We start from the raw sequence: 20,340 nt of genomic DNA, 5'->3' as shown, positions 1-20,340 counted from the left end.
CACTATATCAATTTAGTCTTTCACACATAATGATTTATAGTATATTTGGGACTGCTGTGGGGCAAACATGAGAACATAGTATAGCAACTACTGAGTTCTTCTGTGACCAAAGGTTGTGGTAGCCAGAAAGGTCATTAATTCTGACTAGAAATTTAAAAAATATGTTTGCTGGTTACAATACATGAAGGTGGAATACATTAAAAATTGTACCAAATTATCCTCTATCCTTACACATCATCTGCCTAGATTCTTGATTTCTGGAATCATTTGAATTTCCATCAGCTTGAATGTAACTTGCCATTCTTTAATTTCAAACACCATTGCCTTGGTTAACAAAGTAACATGAACAACGTTATCATCTCATTATTAATGTTGGGTTTTTTGTTCTTTTTTTTTTTTTTTTTCCTGTAGACATTAAAGACCTGATAGTGTACCTTCTGATTACTAACATACATTCTTAATATAAAAGCAACATACATTAAACTTAGCTCCTGAGCATCTGTAAGGCTGCAGTATATAACAACACATCCCAAATTGTGTTCCATTTTTTTTACCTGTTTAAAAGCTCTCTCATAAAACTGTCTCTTGGTGAATATGTAGCTGTGGTAGAACCTTTGACTTGTTCACACTCAGTCTCACCGGGCAGATCTTGTGAAGGTTTCATAATTTTGCTCTCCATGACATCAGCTAAAATGTCACTGCTGTCTGTTATCCTGTTAATTTCATTTTCTATGTCACAGTGTTGTTCGGTTTTCTTTTTTTCTTTTCTTCTTTCTAATTTTGCCTGCTTAATTCCAAATCCTGAAACTTTTGCATCTTTTTTTTCTACCTTTGATTTAGGAACCTCAGTTTTCCTGCTACTCAGTGCTGGGAGCTTACTCTTTCTAAAGCCAAACCAACTGGCTATAGAGGGTCCAGTCTTTTGTTTAGTCTCCACAGTTGGAGATTTGCTTTGTCCCTGCCCCTTTTGCACATTTTCTTGGATGCATAACATGACTTTCTCCTCTATTGTAGGTTGTAGAGCTGGTGAACTCAAAACATCAAAAACCTTCTCAGAGGCTTCTGCTAACTTTAACGACATTTGTTGTCTTTGTGACTTTGCTGCTTCCACTTTATGAGGACACTTTATTTGATCCAAGCTTTGAAATGATGAAATTTGTTTGGAAGATCCAGTAGCTGATGCTTCTAACTCCAAGTCTGCTGGGAGAACACTTTTTTTACTTCTAGCTTCGTGTTTAAAGCTTTCAGTGCTTTTCTCACTCTGGACAGACAGACTGCGTGCATCTTTCTGAGAAAACAGTTTGTTTCCATCACATTTTGAAGTGTTGTGAAACAAGTCTACTTTTGGAGATGATCTGAAGGGCAGTTTGCTTGGGCTTCCATGCTGGCTATTGCAACTACTCATGTTTCCAAGAGAACTTTGTCTAGAATAGGAATTTTCTGTGCTTTTGGGAATATATGACAGAGTCTCTGGTACCACCACTGACCCAGGAATGGCCTTGATTTGAAGTCCTTCCATGGCTGAGTTCTGCCTTGTTAGAGAATTTCCTCTGTCAGAAGTGTTTGTAATAATCTGAGTCCTTACTTTTCCAAGACCTTCTGTTCCAGAGGCAGCTGCCTTTTCCCCTGTATGAATGCTAAAACTCTGACTACGAGCTTTTGCTCCATTCATGCCCAGAGCTGGCTTCAAATGGGACTTGTTGCTAGAAGAAACTGATCTCTTAACTGATTTGTTTTCTAATCCATCTGCTCTGCCTACCACCAAATTGCAGTTCTCATGTGAAGGAGGTGATGCTGTTTCCAGACTAAGTCCCACAGTAAAATTATTTTTTACTTCAGTATCAGATGCAGAGTCTTTTAATTCAGCATCCATTGCATCTCTAGTGGTTACACTTACAGATTTGCTTTGCTGGTACATATTTGAGCTCACATTACTTTTGGAAGCTGCATTTATACTGTCTTTTTCCTGCTTCCCTGGTACAGTAGAACTCTTCCGGAGAAGTTGGGGAGATTTGACAAATAATTTCAGCCCCACAGGGAGACGAGTTTTCATCCCTTTCTCATTAGAGTTTTGGGTAGCATGTGCAGTGTCACTACCATGAAACAGTGCTGAAAATGTAGAATTGTTTACCTGAGATAGTAAAGGCTCACTTGTGCTTGTTGTATGACATTGAGGAGTTGTGGGGAGAATGTTTGACATCTTTTGTGGCTGATCCATTCCACTGACACTGGAAATATCTTTTTTATTAGAATATACATGTTGTGAAGAAGTTGTTTCCAGTGATGGACTACCTATGGAAAAGGACCTGGCTTTTTGAAAATCTGTCTTGGAAAATTCACGATTCCTGGGGAGACCCAGCTGATGAGTGCTTTTTGTGCAGACTTGTTTCGTGGAAACTTTGGAAACTACTTGGCATGCACTATGGGGTTGCTGAGATTTGCATTTACTTTGCATAATTGCTTCTGCATTTTCTTGAAGGTAAGATAATTCAATTTTGGCCCCAGAAGATACAGTTTTTGCTTGCATTTCATTACCAGATTGATTATGAAAGCCAGAGTTCACAGTTCCTTTTAGTGGTGATGATTTCAGTATATTTTTTGCTGTTTCACTGGGACCAGCTCCTCCTAACTTTACTGCTACAGGTGGTGAATGAGCATAATTAGGGCGAACCAAGAGGGATGTTGACCTGCCTGGAGGAAGGGGTGGGGATGGTGATCGGGCTTCTACGGTTGCTAAATCACAATGGGAGTCTCTGGTTGGAGGTTCTCCATAGTCACTGGGCTCTATAAGGTGCTGAGGCAACAGTGGTGATGCTGGATTCTGACTCTTTGGATGCTTTGACCCCTCACCTCTGCCTGGATGTTTCAAGCCAGGCAAAAGGTGGGCAGGGGACTTTGGAACCTGGAATTCAACTTTTGAGTCAAAATTACGAGGCGGACTTTGCGCCTTTTTGAATCGTGAGAGTTTTACAGGTGGGAGAGCAGGTGATTTTTCAAGGGTTACAGGGCCCACTGGGTGAGCTACAGGTGTCTCCTCACTCTCCATCACTGCATTCTTTTGGGGAGAAAATTTACCTCTGCTGGGTATTTTAGTCAAACTTGGCCTCTGACGGATCCCTGCATGCACCGTGGAGGTTGAGCTGGCCTTGTATGATCCATCATACACTGGCTTCACCAGTTTTTGTTGTGGAGTATTTTGCAGTGTCACATTTCCACAGTGTGAAGATTCACTGCTGGTCATGGGGACAACTGTATTTTTATTCCCTGTGTTATCTTCAAGAGTCTGTTTCTCTGTTTCATCTTCAGGTCTTTCTATAGCAGGGCAGTTTCTAGCATTGGTTCCTGTCTGCAAATCAGTTCTTCCCTGAGGTTTAAGTTCAGCATATTCTGCACTGGACCTGGTTTGTAGTTGGTTGATTGAAATTTCATTTCTTGTTACAGTGACAACTCCAGTTTGATGTGAGCTGAATTCAATAGGCTCTCCATCCTCAGCATCAAATATTACAGTGATGCACTCTTCAGAAGAGGTCTTTTTTATAACCTTTTGTTGTTTAATGAAATTACATGTCTTTGGCCTAATGTCTGAGTGAGCAGATACCTGTTTTTCCTCTTTGTCAGTGGATAGAAACTGAGAATTCTCTGTGACTTTGAGCATGTCAGAGGTCTTTGTGTACTTCTCAGTAAATGGGGTTGCTAATAAATCTGAAGGACTTTTCTCATCACTGCTTTCTATATGCAATTCATCCAAGACTTCATTGTCATCAGTATCTGAAAGCTGAAAATTAAAGTCCTTCCAGCCTATATTAGCATGGCTTTGATTGAACTGTAACTCTGGCAGCTTGGCCCTGGTGCATGATTTTACTTCTGCCTGAAATTCACTGACAAAACTAGTCAATTTTTCAGGTCTCTCCTTTGAATGAAAATATGAATTTCTTTCTGGCAAGTGTTTCCTATTAGGATCCCAGTCAAAGAGACTGTCAGAAATGCTGTGAGTTAATTTGCTACAATAGGTCCTGCTGTCTTTGCTTGGTACTACCTGCAGCAGCAGTGAGGAGGAAGAGTCATCATCAGCATCATCATGTGAATCTGAATCATAAGAGAAAGTTTTGTTATGTTCAATGCAAACACTTCCAATTTCCATTGGCTTGCAATGAGTCTGCTCATTATGGCTGCCACATTTAACTCCAGGGGAATATATTCCTTCATTAGAGTTCATACAGTCTTTGTAACCCCATTTTGATATTACTGAAGGTGATTCAAGTAATATTTTTTGCTTCTGTAATTTCTTCAGAGCTTCTAAGATATGGTTTTCCTTGATACGAGTTGGAGGTAGATCATCTGCAGGACTTGAGAGGTTGCTTGGGAGTGAAGAACCAATGCTTATTCTTTTATCCCAGCTCATGGATGACTGTTAGAACAAAATAAAACTCACATATTACTCACAAGTGCTGTTAATGTAAAGTGTTACCATTTTAATAAAGAGATTTAGGAGTCACACTGGGCTTTACGTGCCATCCATTGCTATTAATAGCAATGTTATTTTTTAATAAAGGACTTCACAGTGGTGTAAAAGGTGCAGTGCATTAAAAAGCTTCAGGAAGAACAATATAAATGGAAGGATTAAGATATAGAAAAACAATCTGAATTGCGAAAGGCAGAATAAATGTCAGAATAAATGAGGAAACCAAACAAACTGGAGTGATCAAGGAACAGTAAAATAAATAGCTAAGTAAGGGGAGAGAGGCAGACATTGGGAAGAGAACCTGTAGTGAGTTTAGCAATGTCAGTTTTAAAATTAGAAGAAGGAAAAAAGTGAAAACAAAATTCTAAAATAGGCAGTTTTTCAATTAATCTTGTTTCAGATTAATTTAAGCTAATAAATGAAGTCAATTAATTTGATTTACCCTTTTGCTGCATGTTTTTCCATCATTCCACGTGTGAGAGGAACCACTGGAATATTCACTGCAAGCACTTGAGAGGGAGAGTTCACTGCTGCTGCAGCTGCTCCGGGGATACAGGCGGCCAGCACCTGTCATGTTTAATTGACTCTGGTATTTCAAGACAGGTATGCTGGATTTCACATTCTGCTGGCATTCCTAAGATATGAGAAGAAACAGAAGTGGAGCAAGATCATTTAACTTCCCCTTGATTAAGAAGGACAAAGCAGAAGCAAGTAAACTACTTACACCTCCCTGTTACGCTATTAACATCTGGTGAATTTAATAAAGAGAGCTAAAAAGCTACAAATTTCATTTTTTGGGGGGAAAATACACAATCCTCCATGTTTTCTTCTTTATCCTGAAACTAGTATTCTGCTCTTCTTTTGCTAAGGATTATTCTGATTATTCTGAGTCTATTTGAATTACCCTTTCAATATAAGCAGTCTGCTCCAGTAAGAGACAGGAAACAAAGTTATAAGAACACAAGTACATCTTGACAACTGCATTATAGCCCTACAACGTAACAGATGAGGCTGTACACCCTGGACAAGGTAAATTAATTTAGTATCCCAACCAGAATGTCCGCTGAGGATGGAATCTCTCCATTACAGTCTAATTTTGGTTTCCTATCTAGTTCAAAGCTTTGTCTAAGAAACTCTCTGACGTAGGACAATCCATCTCCGTGTCGCTCACAGACAGCTGAAGCCTCTTGCTTATGCAATTTATTGACACTTTATGGCTGCCTTTAGTACTTGTGCAGTTATCTCCTCTCTCCAAATGCAATTTCAGCTGACTGTGACTAAGTGCCAGCTTTGAGGAAGAGAGTAATGAAGAGCAGATAGCACTTTAGGTAAAATATTAAACCTCTGCAGGAGCATCTAGGATGCCTTTAATTTGTTTTCAAACTAATACTCTTGTGCCTAACAGTGTTAGGGCTTCTTTAATGTTAAGTGCCTGCACCATTTGGTTATGCTATTCTCCAGTTTCCTTAGAGAATCAGACATCTTTTTAATTAGCAGGCACACCAGACAGAGTGACATGACTGCTTCATAGGACTTGGCTTCTGATTTCATTAAGGAAAGCTCAGAGGGGGTTTATTTGTTTTTGTACGTAGACATACAACAAATTAATTTTGCTTAGATGAAAATTTTGCCTTCATATTCAGGAAGACATGAGGAATCTAAAGTCATTTAATTTTCAAAACAAATTAGCAAAACTTTGCATGCAGAAGACACAGCTTCATCATGCAAATCTCTAGAAAAATGCTCCGACACTTTTCATACACACTAACATGTTTGTTGGCCTTCTGCTGATTTCTTCCTTCATGTCCTCCCATTTATTACTACTAAGGTTGAACTTTTTTCCAGTTAAATGGGAGAGAGCAGAATTTTTACTGCTGAGGAGTTCATCAGTACAGCTGTTCATGGCTCAAGTGACATAATAATGTTCTGGTTTTGACAAACGTAACTACAGGGGAAATCATTATTCTCTGTCAAAGGCAAAACCTATGAATGGGAAAATCATTTAGAGGTAGCAAGAGCACATTTCACCTCTGGGAGTTATTGGTACATGTTCTCCTAGGAAGTCAAATGGATGCAGGAGAAATAGCTTTTAAATCCAGTGGCTCTGGGAAGAATACATCTTTCAGCACCAGAGGCAGGCCTGTGTTTTTGCTGTGTTTTTGGCTCTGAAACAGAATTTCTCGCTTTGTTGAGACAAATTACTCTTTATTTCTGACACTGCAGTTCCCATGGGAGACCCTCTCTCATCAGCTCCCTCAGCTATGACGGTGTCATTCCCTGTAAGGTTGGCTGTATAGAGGCCAGTGACAGCATCTGCTTGTTCTGGCTATTTCCATGCCTTTCAGCTGTGGCACTGGGAAAACACATCATGTCAAATCTCTGCCCTTTATTCTAGGCTATGTCCCAGTCATCATGGTGTTTAAGAGAAGGACGCCTGTAAAATCCTTTCTCATGAGAATCTCCTGTAGGAGAAAAGAGGAGATCACAGCATGCTGACAAGTATTGCCTTCCCCTCCTGTCACCTTCAGCTAGCCTGAGAGCCTTGCCATCCCCTTGCTTTCTTGGTCCTACAGCTTTAGCCATGGGAAAAATGCATATCTCTAAGCAAAGCAAAGGAGGAGTATATTAGTGTAATCACCTTTATTGCTTAAGAGGTGAGAAAAAGCACAAAAAACATCATGCCACTAGGGAAGTAGGATATCTACCCAATTTCCAGATTGCATTCAGATCATTAAAGAGAGAACAGAATTTTCTCTTGCAATTTGCCTTTATTGTCTAAGTTATCTAAGAAAGTACTTTGAATAGTATGCTCACGATGCACTGATTAAATACACCTAACTTGCATATGGGTCTATTAACTAACATGGTGAAATTTTCATTTTTTCTAATAAGGACTCTTAAGTCATTACCTTTAACAAAATGAGAGGAAAAAGGCCAAAGTGTTGTCTTACAATTTAAGTACATTTTTTTTGCTAGAAATCACAGAAAACTGAAAGAATCGGGCTGCTGAAGACACAAAACTCTGTATTAGAAGAACCTAACCTGAAGGCTTAATTACATAATACTCTAAGGGTTGTTAGCATTTTTGTGACTCTTTGAAACAATGCCTTTTCATTAAAGTATGTATTACAAAGGAGACCACATTTTTGTTGACACTACTGTACTTCAAGATCAAAGGCAGACACAGGTTTAATGTTCTGTTCTTGTCCTCTTTACTTCCCTCTCTCTTTATGTGACTTTTGTTTTTAAGCTACTTTTCTCTTTGACAATGAAACATGAAAGCCACACTGGCTAATGTTTTGCCAAATAAGCACAAAGCTAACCCCATCTGAAAAAAAAAAAAAAAGAAAAAAAAGAGCAGAGCCCATGAATTTTTAAAAGTTCATACATAATATATCATAAAAGTAGGATGAATAATACGGTGTATGGGCTTTAATAAAAAGCTCCTTGACCATTTCTCAGAGTTACTGAGTTGTAATCAATACATAAAAGGCATACTGGGGACATTGCAAAGATTTACTCTTTTTTGCACAGAGTGACACTATCTGCTTACTGTATCAACTGAGGACAAAATATTGAATTCCAGAGAACAGAAGGAAGAAGAAGTATTGCTGACTGCCTCAATAGTGTTTCCATTCAGAGATCAGCTTTATGGTTCATCCCAACTTCAGAGGCAAAAGGAGGGTTTCAAATGAGGGGTACCAGGACAGCACAAAAACTCACGTGAATGGGAGCATCAGCAGCTCGAGGCTGCATCAGGCTTCTGTTTCTTTCCACTTCTGAAAGCAAATCCCCAGATGAGAGGTCCAAGATGCGTGAATGGAGTTTCTGAGGAGGGGAGGCAAAAGGGAATGAGCAAAGCATAAGCATTTCTCAAATCTACATCAGGTCAGCATTTTTAAAATTCCAAACTCTGCTGCTAAATTTCAAGGGAAATGAAGACCCTGAGGTAAAAGAAGATTTGTTCTCATTTGAAATACTGCTCTTTGTGCTTACTTTGTCCAAGACTTCCTGTCTGCAGAACAGATCATTCTTCATCCAAAACAAACTCTGCTTTTTCTTCTAGTCACTGTTTTGCAACTTATCATTACTTCACGTGCAACAATGACATATGGACATGAATCCCACTATTATCCATAGAGTTTGACAGGTTTCAAGGAAAAAGCATAAAAATGAACTACAAAATTAACATTTCTAAATCAATCAACATGTTAATGCTGTTTTATTTACGAGCTGTTACACCTTGAGTGAATGATTACAAAAGTGACCCTATTTTTAAATGGCATTGATCTGCTGAAGGCCTTCTTAGCACACATTTTAACTCAAAGTCATTAATGTCATCTGTTAGGAACAATTAATGTGAATAGAAAATAATTGCATCAGGGAACCAGGGACTCAGAGGATTTTGTGCATTAATATTCACATGCAGTTTGATTATAGACACAGTTCCTTTTTTCAGTTTTGCTTGGAAGGATGGCTAAGCCTGTGCCTTTTCCTCTGCGTTCACCTGTATACTAATTACTAAAGCTTTCAGTGTGCATTAGGACCAATTTGTTTTAACTGCAGTTTCAATAAAATCCATGATTTATGTGACTGCTTTGGCCAACAACTTCAAAGGAAGGAATATCTGCAGTCTTGTCAGTCATTGGGCCAACGCATCATGCAACAGACTGGATGGATCTGACTCACAATCCACTGAAATAAATGAAAAAGAACTAAAAAAAAAACCCTAAACAACCCCCCAAAAAAGGACAAAACTTCTCTAGGCTTGCAACCTGGGAGACCACATCTATCCTCTCCACAGCACCAAGGTACCCAGCTTGGAGGAACAAATGGTGCCAACCCTGCCAGGGTGCTTTGCCAGTGGGACCCTGTGAAGGATGCAAACTATGGAGTCTTGTTGAGGCTGCATGACTGGTCTATCACTCTTTCCATCCAAAAGCTTACATAAAGAGGGAAAAAGGATTTGCAGCCACAAAAGCCCTTCTACACTGTAGTAGTAATGGCAAGACATGGCCCTGACACATCAGTCACACAGTATCTCATGGCCAGCTGCTCCCCAGCCCACTCTTCTGGTACCCACTGCAGAAATTGATCTGCCAGAAAACAAAGCAGGCACCTTTCCTACAGCCTCTGTTATCTGTATGCTATGCTTCAGGCCTCTATTCCAGACAATCTAGCAATTTAATAAAAACTCTCTACTAACTATAAATTTGGGAGCAATTTCTCAAGAATTACATGTTCCTCCAGGTCTCTTCAGGAGGTAAAATCTATTGCAGAGAGATTATGGAAAATATTCTCAATGATAATATTCTGTATAAACATATTTCATTCAATATATTTTTAGTAGATTAAAATGCTACAAGCCCTTAGAATCCAATAAATTTTTAATTATAAATATTAACTACATCCAGGCTATGTGCTTTTTAACACACTGTTCTTCAACATGCACCTTTCAAAATAACTCTTAGTAGATTTACTGTCAGGTGTCTGTTCAAGACTTCAGCTCCACGTAAAATGCCTTTCCAAACTCACAGATTCAGTGCTTTAGTGTGTGTGTTATTCCTGACAATAATTCCAACTGCATCATTGACCCATCAGAGAATTCCACTGTTTTCAGTACCAGGAGTCACTGATGATATGAGCAAGTGGTTGCACTTGCTCTTTGTGGAGGAATTAATTACTTTCTTCAGTGAAACCATTCTGCAGCGGGAGGAGCCATTCTTGCTCCTGAAGCTCGACGAGCTGCTGGTCTCTTCCAGGACTCCAGCCACCACACAGCGCTTCCAGGGTAGAAGTGTAGCGGGAAGAGCCTTTCTTGCTCCAGAGGCTCAACAAGCTGCTGGCCTCTCCATGCCTCGCACCAGAGTGAACTTGCTTTGTGGGTGTGTGTCCCACCTTTATTGGCCCCCTGGTAATAAGGGGCCTGCCCTAACCAGGCACAGGTGGACTCACACCCACTCTTTGGCAACTCAAGGCACCTGGTTTATCTTGTTTCTCTACACCATTCATCTGAGTTTTGCTTCTAGAGGTGTTTTAGTGGAAGTTACTATAACCAGATATGTGCCTTAGGGATGATGACTAGGGACATCCAAGATGGATGAACATTTATACCCGAACAGTTATTTTCCCAGGAAAAAAGGTGCTAAAGGAGTTTTACAGCTTTAAAGATGCCTTCCCATTTTTCCAGGAAGACATTTTAAATACTTCATTACTTAAATGTGATCATATAAGAATCTCAATAAGGAAAAACGAAATATAACTCCAAAGCATCATCCAGTGGAATTTAGCATGCTGCTGGTTTTTTCCATATCAGATATAAGATCAGCCCAACTGGAACAGGTAGAAAAGGGATACAGTTTCTGGGCAGAGATAAGATGTAGCCCAGCAGAGCAGGATGTAAATGGCTCAGAGGTATGGGGGTACCTCCACACTGGTTCAGAGACCAGAAGGGCTGTGGTGCACATCAGTCGTGCTGTGTCTGAATTGTATTTGCCAGCTACAATAACAAAGGTGAATCAGCAGACTAAAATGATCAACAAAGAAGGAAAGTGTGTTCACAAGATGCATAATGTGATTATCTTTTTGTATCAAACAAAAGATCATCATAATGCCCCCCACACATATGCAAATGAGCCAGCAGACACACAGCCAGCACAATGACTGGCATTAACAAATAGCATAACAAAGTTTGAGATCATTAATTAAATACAGTCACACAGCACTGAAGCAAGTCATCCAATTACAAAAGAAATATGATAAGAAAATTGTCCTTCTTCTTTCATTTATTTTTTTCTTTTCCCTTCTCCATTTTCTAATTAAAAGATGGGTTTTTTATTTGTTAAAAAAACCTCATTAACGATGCATTTAAAAATCAAGTAACAGATTGCATTAACTAGATATTGTCAGTGTTAGGTTATGGTTGGACTTGATGACCTTGAAGGTCTTTTCCAACCAAGGTAATTCTGTGATCCTGTATCTTGATCCTGATTTCCTCTCAGATATGCAAAATGCACTGTGTCCTTTATGGTTATTTTCAGATGACAGCCACATAACACGTAACAAGGAGTTACTGCTGCCTTGAAAATTGTCCAACATTAAAATCACTGCTGATGGTGTCACGATGCAAAGCAACAAAAAGTGGACCACAGCACAGAATGACTCCCACTGAAAAGATCCCATCAGTTTAAAAGAACACTTAGATACAAAACCTGCCCCATTTGTTTGTGCCCTATATAATGATCAGGGAAAATGGGGAAGCATTTGTACATGGTGGGGAACATCTGGGCCCCTCTGAACAGAAGAAATGCCTGACTCTACATGGTTAGAGACTACAGAAAGTGGGTGCTGAGAGGCACAGAGGCCAAACCAGAGCAGAAAGGGTCTCTTGTGGTAGCCTGTGCCCAGTAGCAGAAAAGCTCCTCATTCACCTGTGAGACTGAAGCAGAAAAATCTGTGCCCTCTGTGGCTCAGTGTCAAGATTAACTTCTGTAACCCACATAAAAATAAAAACAAAGTAATTGATAATTTAGGTGGAAACCTATTATATCAAGTGCAATAGGAAACACAATTACCTGGCAGGCAGAGAACCAATCCATCAAATAGGAGGCTGCTTCCTCCTCCCCCCAGCAGTATCCTTATTAAGGCTTTCTTAGCAAGATAAAAGAAAGCTTTTACTATTTGCTGGCATGAAGCAGCATTAGAGAGACTCCCCCAACTATTGTGTCTCTATCTATGTGCAGAGTATCTATCAGTTCTCGTCTACTTTTTGAAACCTCTAATGCCCTGCTGCATTGCTGGAACAATTTTCCATGAATTATGCCAAACCCTACAGTATTGGATGATTTAATTGCTATTAAATCAATCGGCTTTGCTTTCCTCACATGAGCCAGAGTCCATCATTCACAAGAAAGAAATTCTCTTCCCAGGTCCTAAGGAGACATTTTCATCCTGGTGCCTTCTGCTCTGAAAATTTATTTTGTGTGTGGGGTCTCCTCCCATCTCTGCTGATGTCTGGGTGGTACAAACCTGAGCAAGCATTTTCTGGTCTGTTCCCCTACATGACCCCACCACTGTTATGGGCCTGGCAGGGAATACCATTTCTACAGCCTTCACAACCATTTTTAGTGATTCTCTGGCACAGAGAAGCTTCCCCTGAAGCCCTCAGGCAGCAACACCATCAGTCTGATTCTACCCCAACATATAAAATGAGTTAACTCAGTAACTCCACTAAAAATGTGCAAAAAAATGTGCAACATAAGAAGAACTCTAATATGGTGATCTCTTTATAGAAGCTCAGGAAAGCCAAGAGCTCTTTCTAGATGGCTTTTTTTCTCCATCACCTGACCTGTTTTACTCTTCTTGTTTGTCCAACTGTTACATCCATCAGAAGCAGCTGCTATGAATTAATCACACCTAGGATGAGCTTCAGTTTCAAAGATCTTACAGAAATACTACTCTAAAATACATTTCCATTACACCACAGGAGGTAGCAGACTGACAAAAGAAAAAAATCTGATTAGGTATGCAATTTATGGAGGATTAGCTATTCAGAAATAAATTCTGTTGTGAAACTAAATCTTGACTTTTTTAGTCATTAGATATACTGTGTCCAGTTCTGGGCCCCCCAGTTCAGGAATATATCGAGGTCCTGGAGCAGGTCCAAAGGAGGGCAACCAGGCTCGTGAAGGGACTCGAGCACAGACCCTATGAGGAGAGGCTGAGACAGCTGGGGCTGTTCAGTCTGGAGAAGAGGAGGCTCAGGGGAGACCTCATCACTCTCTACAACTCCCTGAAAGGAGGTTGTAACCGGGTGGACGTTGGTCTCTTTTGCCAGACGACTTTCAACAAGACAAGAGGGCATGGTCTTAAGTTGTGCCAGGGGAAGTTTAGGTTAGATATTAGAAAGAATTTCTTTACAGAGAGAGTGATCAAGCATTGGAATGGGCTGCCCAGGGAAGTAGTGGATTCTCCATCCCTGGAGATATTTAAAAAGAGACTGGATGTGGCACTCAGTGCCATAGTCTAGCAACTGCAACGGTGGTAAAAGGGTTGGACTTGATGATCTCTGAGGTCCCTTCCAACCCAGCCAATTCTATGATTCTATGATATATTGCAGAGGGGATGTTCATCTGGAGATGAGAGAACATCCTTCACCTGTGCCATCAAAAGTTTCCTAGATTAAGAACACACACTATTCAAAGTATGAACTTCTCATACACTAAATACTCTGAAATAAAGTAGAAAGGTGAAGTATAAGGAAAAAGCCCAATAAAATATCTAAAAGTAGAAATAGATTTTCCCTTAAACAAATCAGATTTTGTAAAACATGTTTTTGAGATATGGTAATTCTGCTTGCTAAAGAGAATGTCAACAGGAAACAGTCAAGTACAAAGCAAAAGTGAAAAATGAAAAAAGTCACTTATTTAATTCTAATAATCACCAACATAGGAAATTTACTCACAATTGTATACTGTGCACATACAGCAGTGGCTGATGGTTTATTGTATTATTCATGTCATGAAAATAAAATTAAAATAATTTTTTTCAGCTCTTGGAAGTTATACGTTTAATGGAAAATTCAGAATTATGTCCTACTTTCCACTATTCACTTCCTATAAACAGAACTGCATGGCCATTACTGTTGAACTTTGTAGTGAAAGAAAATTATTCTTTCCAGTTTCACAGTTTGGTTGGGAACTTGCCTTCATCTTTCAGCTGCTTACTGCAAGCAAAGAAAAAGGCAGCTTCCCAATAGAGCTCTTGTGTATTGTTTATGACATCTCAGATTCCTTCTTATACCTATATCCTTCAGGGTAATTACAAGGACATTTTACAGTGGAAATAGCCATGCTTTTTTCCTTCTAATTCTCTAATAGTTTGCTTTGCACTCATCATTTATCTTAACAGTGTGAAGTTACTTCTGACTGGGGTTATTATAAATATTTTAGACTAATAGAAAGTCAGGCATTATGGTGGTTCAGCTGCCAAATACACTTTTCACCAGCATGAAATAAGGTCCCCCATGCAAAATCATATTCTTGTATTTCTGCCTAGAAGTAAACAGTTAATAATGTGATTTTTTTTTTATTATTTTTTTTTTTATTTTTTTTTTATTTTTTTTTTTTTATTTTTTTTTTTTTTTTTATGGTGCCAGTTCTGGGAGTAAAGCATGACCTTTTCTTACAAGCGCCATAGACAAATCCATACAGGTTTATATCTCTTGATTTTCACATCTGCATTAAGAAAAGACCAAAGTTTGAGGAAATAAGAAATATGAAAACAACAAGTATTCCTAGGGAAAAAAAAATAATCAGCATTTTCAAAGAAAGCAAGCCTAGGTTCACCAGAGCAAGTAATGAAGAAAACAGATATTTGGAGAAATTGTGCAACATTTTATGTTCCACAGCTCAGACTGGAACAGGCAAAGCAGCTCAGCTGTCTATACACTATTGTATCTAGGAAGAATATATATGTTTTCTTTCCTATTTAACATTATCTTCTTTCTTAAGGTCTCACAGGTAAATTAAGATTAGTTTGCCCTATATGTTGCTGCTAGGATTCTTGATGGTACTGCAGGAGATTTACCACCATAGCTGGTTGGATTTCTTTTTTGGTGGGAGGAGGGAGTTAATGCAAAGTGAACTCCAGGATAAGCTTAGCAGTGGTCTGAGCAAGTAGTTGGGGATGGTTATTTATTGATCTTACCTACAGCTGTGTAAAATACAGGGAACAATCTCAAACATGCACAGTTGTTATAGAAGGAAGAGTTATATGTAAAATGAATACTAAAGGATTAGCTGAAAAATGTATTTCAGTAAGCTAAATCAGTTCTTTGTACCAAAAAAAAAAAAAAAAAAGAAAAAAGAAAAAAAAAGAAGTTTCCAGCTTTTCCAGAAATTTCAGGTCAAGCAGAAACTTTCATGAAAGGTCTAATTTAATATTTTCTATTTGGTTTTATTGTTTTCCCCTCCTACTGGGCTGACTTTGCTAAAACACCTAGAAACTTGATGATACAGACGATGCTAGATCTAAATTCAAATTCAGTATTTACAGTGACTTGTCAGTTTTTCTGGCAAATCCTCCAGGCAAGTTTACTGAGATTTAACTTAAAACATTCAAGACAAGGGTATGAGATTTGTATGCAAGATTGGGGTGCTAAAATGACATCAAAGAATCTCTTAACAGGGCAAATCTGGTACAAAAAACAAAACAAAGGTTTCGCTTGCATCTGCTTCAGATTTTCCAGGCTTGCTGCTCTTGGTATTATTGAGCCATCCAGAGATGGCAAAACCCAATGAAATAGATGCCAGAGTAACTCAGAAGGTTGGAAACTTCTATCCTAGGGTATAAATTGGGAGTTATTAAGCAGACATTTGATGCATAAACAAAAATAACATAATCTCTCTGTATTCTTCAGAGAGCTGACAACATTAATTAAAGCTTAAAATTACTCCTGTTCCAAATTCCTTAGTTTTATTAATTTTTATAAATTGCTTTAAATAAAGTTACATTGCAGATGCAAAGTAATCCTTGCTGATCCTAGTTTTCATTTTATAACTCTATCAGTGTTTTCAAGCTCTGAGACTCCAATGTATTAATACTCATTTTAACAGCACAACAGGAGGAGTCTGCAAATATTGCAGTAATAATAAAATGAGCTAATTTAATATCTTAGGAAAATGTATGCATGCAGTTCCCTGTGGTTTGTAATTACAATAAAGTCAATGTTTACATCAATGACCTGGTAATCAGCTAGTCAGGATGTAAATAATTAATGAAATAAATGTTTTCAATGAGCTTGAGCATGGAAGACTCCTTGGAGTAAGTTAAACAAAGCAGTTTTGTCAGAATAGTCTTGTACAAGAGTAAAGCTTCTTATTAGTATATTTTTGTGTTTTGTTTTTTCATTAATGTGGTACAAAACAGTAAATGCTTTTTTGTAAATACCCTTCTGTTGATCTAATACTAATTAATATGTTATTCCACTTTGCTAGATGAGTGACAGCATCATGTAGGTGCTGTGAATTATGGGAACATCAAAGACTGAAAGGCAGAACTCTGCACATTTTTATACCTTCTCTTGTTTGGAAACAAAACCAGTTTTCCTTAACATTTCAGCATGGTCAGAATCACTCTAGGAAACAACTTCATACTGAACTTCGGTGGCAAGGAAGAATTACACCATTAATCTTTTATGGCATGTCCTGCACACGGTATCTATGCTTTAGCAGGAAAAAGGTGGGCTGTTTTTTATGGTTTCACTGTATTTAAGAAATGCTTTAGCATGAAAACACACAAGAAAAGTACTGATGTTTCAGTATAACTTACACAAGAAGCCCCTATCAATCACTATCTGGTTATATGCTGCTCACTAATTCCAACACACTGCTAAATTACCAATCCTATGACAGTCTGTGAAATTGCTGGTAGCACAACATAATTTTGCTCTTTGTTTTTGTGATTCCTACAGTTTAAAATTAATTTTCACATTCACTTTCTGCCTGTGCCCCAAACCTATCTAAAGGAATTAGGCAGACCTCAGGACGATTTTGTTATTGACATTTATGTTGATCAATGTTGGCTCTTACAGAATTGGAATCTACAGATCAATTCCCTTATTAGATTCCTTCTCAGTGCTGCCATGATCATTTTATCACTGAAGCTGCTGCCATCAAATGCTGCTTTATCACTTTATAATGGGATAAGCTGAAGCTTTCCTCTAGCATGTAGTTGGAAATGAAAACTGCCTGAGCTCTAAATATTTCTTTCACAGATTGTCAAAAATATCCTTACTAACTGCAAATGGCTATTTTAAAAGCTATTTTGAACTCAATTTACCTAACCAGTAATAATTTTTACCCACAAGGAAATTCCAGATCTTGAGGTGGTAAAAAAAAAGCTAACACTGGAGACTGCCCTGGATCTATTAATCACATTCTTCCTGCTGAGTCTATGGCTCAGATGATAGAAAAAATGAAATTAATGAAAATATGACAGAAGAAACCAAAATGGTCTCAGAAATGGTTACACCCATGCAAAGACTCAAAAACCATACAAAACAAATACATACACAAGGTCTGTTGGAAGTGTTTAAGCTGGTTTTGGAAATATGCAAGGCCATGGAATTTTTTGTAACAGTGATGTTACAGCTCCTGTTGAGAGAGTTCATCACATTCATTTAAATCTCTGATAAAATAAATTAGCTTTTTTATTGCCAGGTTGAACTACAGGGCTATGATTGTTATGTATTGCTACAATCTAAGTCTTAATGGCATTTGAGCCCTGTGGTGGTCAAACAGAAACCATTTGAAGGCTTCTAAAGGCTATTAAAACACGTGCAGATGACTGGAAAATTAATACTATTGTCTTAGTCTAACCTTTTGCCTCAGGAGAAAAGGGAGAGAGAAGGCTCAGGGAAGATGTTTTAGTTCAATACATAGCAACTGAGGAGAGTGAGCACTGTTTCACAAGAAGTTCATTGGCTGTGAACAGGTAATTTAAGTGAGCAGATACATCCTTATTTGGATTTCATTGAAATCGTTCATTTACTCAGAAAAATAATTTAGGAGAGATGAGCATCATTTTTGCAGTCCTTCTTCACTGCTGTTTCCCAAGGCCCATCAGGCTAGACACCAGAAAGGTTCATTCATTTCAATGACAAGAGCAGGAATTTGCCAAGGTTAATGTTGAACAAGCCATATTTCTCTTGCCTTAGTACTATGCATGTAAAGGTTTCTCTATCCCTCTACCTTTTTTTTTCTTTCTTTCTTTTTATCTGGTGTAATATTGCTGAAATGTCAGATGGACTGAAAGCAGTAGCAGTGGGATTTCAATAAACACTTTTATTGTTAGTTTAAGGCTTTTACATACATATTTTCTCCCCAGCTCTAATGCATTATTGTTTTTGTCTCTGACAGAATAATTTCAAATAAGGAGAGATTTTTGAAGAGTTTTCTTAAATACCTGGAACACAAGGTACTTTATTCTATTCGTTTTCCTCACTTGAGGTATGGTTTAGAAAGAATAAGTGGGTAGATTCCCAGCTGGTAAGACCTATTGGCTTATTGTACAGAAATTAAAAGAATTTCTGCAGGTCAGGAATTGTCCCATATTTGTCCTGAATTTCTTCTGCTTTTCAGAAATAAATCTTCTAGAGGGTCAGAGTGTGCATATTTTGTGGTGTTTCAGTCCTGAAAGTCTCAAATCTGAGCAGAAGATCTCCAAATACCAGTTCAAGTTCTGCAACATTTATACATCTGATATATAAAAGTCACAGGGATGTGTGCAGGACAGAGAATGATTTTGCAGATCTGATGATCTGAACAAGAACCTCAAATCCTGGCTTCACACCTCAGTAATTCCTCAGGAATCTGTGCCCTTGTGAATTGGTTGTATTTCCACAGTGGATACAAACAGAGCCTAAAAGGTATTATACAGGAATTTCAAAAGGGGCCAGGTCCCAGTTTGGCACCAAATAAGCAGCCAGATGTTTAGAAGAGTTCAGCACAATGCCTGAACACCTGAAAGTTTGGTCCCATGTGCAAGAAAGAGCTAAAGACTCAAATTAAAGGTTAATTCCATTTGTTATTCCCCTACGAAGTGGTGAAGACTGGTAACTGAGCTGAGAGCACCAATATTTCTAATTACTGCCAAGATCTCCTAAGGACCATTTAGTGGAATAAATTTAAGTGAGTGTCTAAAATACAGCTCATTTCTGATTCATGTTCACACTTGCAGTATCTATAATCCATATCTGTGCCTAGACCTGTGTGTATAGTACTGTACAGGAAAAGTATCAGGCTTCTTTAGAGGAAAAAAAAAACAGGTAAGAGTAAATAATAGGAAAACAAACAAACAAATAAGTAAATGGAGCATTTCTGCTTTTAAAATATGACTGAACAGAAAAAATTAGCATCAATGCACTACAGAATTAAACAGTCCACCTCTGAAACTGTAGACCAGAAAGATAAGCTGAAGAGTGGGCGTGTATTTGAGATTTTTAAAGCCCTGATATTAATTCAAGATGCCATTATTTTGGCACTTTGGTTTCCATACTTGTAATGCAGTAAAATGGAGTTTAATTCATAATGTTGAAGATGCCCTTGCAATGCACACAGGACACAGACAAATCACTGCTCCTCCCTGCACCCAGACATCGGTGAGTAATGAAACACAGCTTGCTCACATCCAGAGGAAGAAACGAGCATGAATGCAATCCAAAAATGCTAAAAATACAAAAAGACTCCAGTCTGTCCAATATCACATTGTTAAAGATTTAATGACAAAGGTAACTTTTCCTTTTAGCTTGTCCTTATCAACAGAGATACCCAGATGGTAATTTAAGAGTTAAGGCCCTAATGGACTCTTCAGTTTCACTGAGCACCTACGTGCTGATTTTATCTTGCAATACAGAATTTCACATCCTCAGCGAAGTCAACAACAGTGCCATGGCCTTTGGACGAGGATTTGAATCTTACCAGCACCCAACCATCATTAAAGAAGATAGGTCATTTAGGAAACAAAGGAGAGCATTAGCACTAAAAGATGGGGTTGGTTCAGTAGGTGTTTTATGATTCATTATGAATAGCATTTTTTCTCATTCTCACCCTTTTTTTTCTATGCACAGTATCCATAAGAGCATACAAAACATACAAATTATATCAGAGGAAAACTATTTTTTTTCTAAACAGATGGCAACAGAAAATACCTATCAAGTGATCTCATGTGCTATAAACCACTTAACATAATGTTCATTTGATTGATTTGATGGAATGTATAAACTAAAATTAGAAGCAACTTACACTGACCCGATACAATCTGAACAGCTTAAATGTTACCAAGCTGAGTACTTATTAACACACCTATTTTTTAGTAGA

At 38.3% G+C, this 20,340-nt stretch overlaps 1 protein-coding gene across 1 annotated transcript in view; it reads right to left on the bottom strand.

Moving 5' to 3' along the window:
- NCKAP5 (NCK associated protein 5) overlaps window positions 1-20,340 on the bottom strand; it is a 348,475-nt gene that overhangs the window by 54,308 nt on the left and 273,827 nt on the right. The window contains exons 10-12 of the mRNA XM_030454353.1: window positions 8,186-8,290; window positions 4,905-5,096; window positions 555-4,408 (exon numbers count right to left, since the gene is read on the bottom strand). Coding sequence (XP_030310213.1) covers window positions 555-4,408; window positions 4,905-5,096; window positions 8,186-8,290 — 4,151 coding nt within the window. The remainder of the gene's footprint in view (window positions 1-554; window positions 4,409-4,904; window positions 5,097-8,185; window positions 8,291-20,340) is intronic.

The sequence above is a fragment of the Calypte anna genome, chromosome 7 (genome assembly GCF_003957555.1).
Source record: "Calypte anna isolate BGI_N300 chromosome 7, bCalAnn1_v1.p, whole genome shotgun sequence".
NCBI lineage: Eukaryota > Metazoa > Chordata > Aves > Apodiformes > Trochilidae > Calypte > Calypte anna.
The sequence above is the reverse complement of the archived record's forward strand: the minus strand, read 5'-3'. Positions and strand labels throughout refer to the sequence as shown.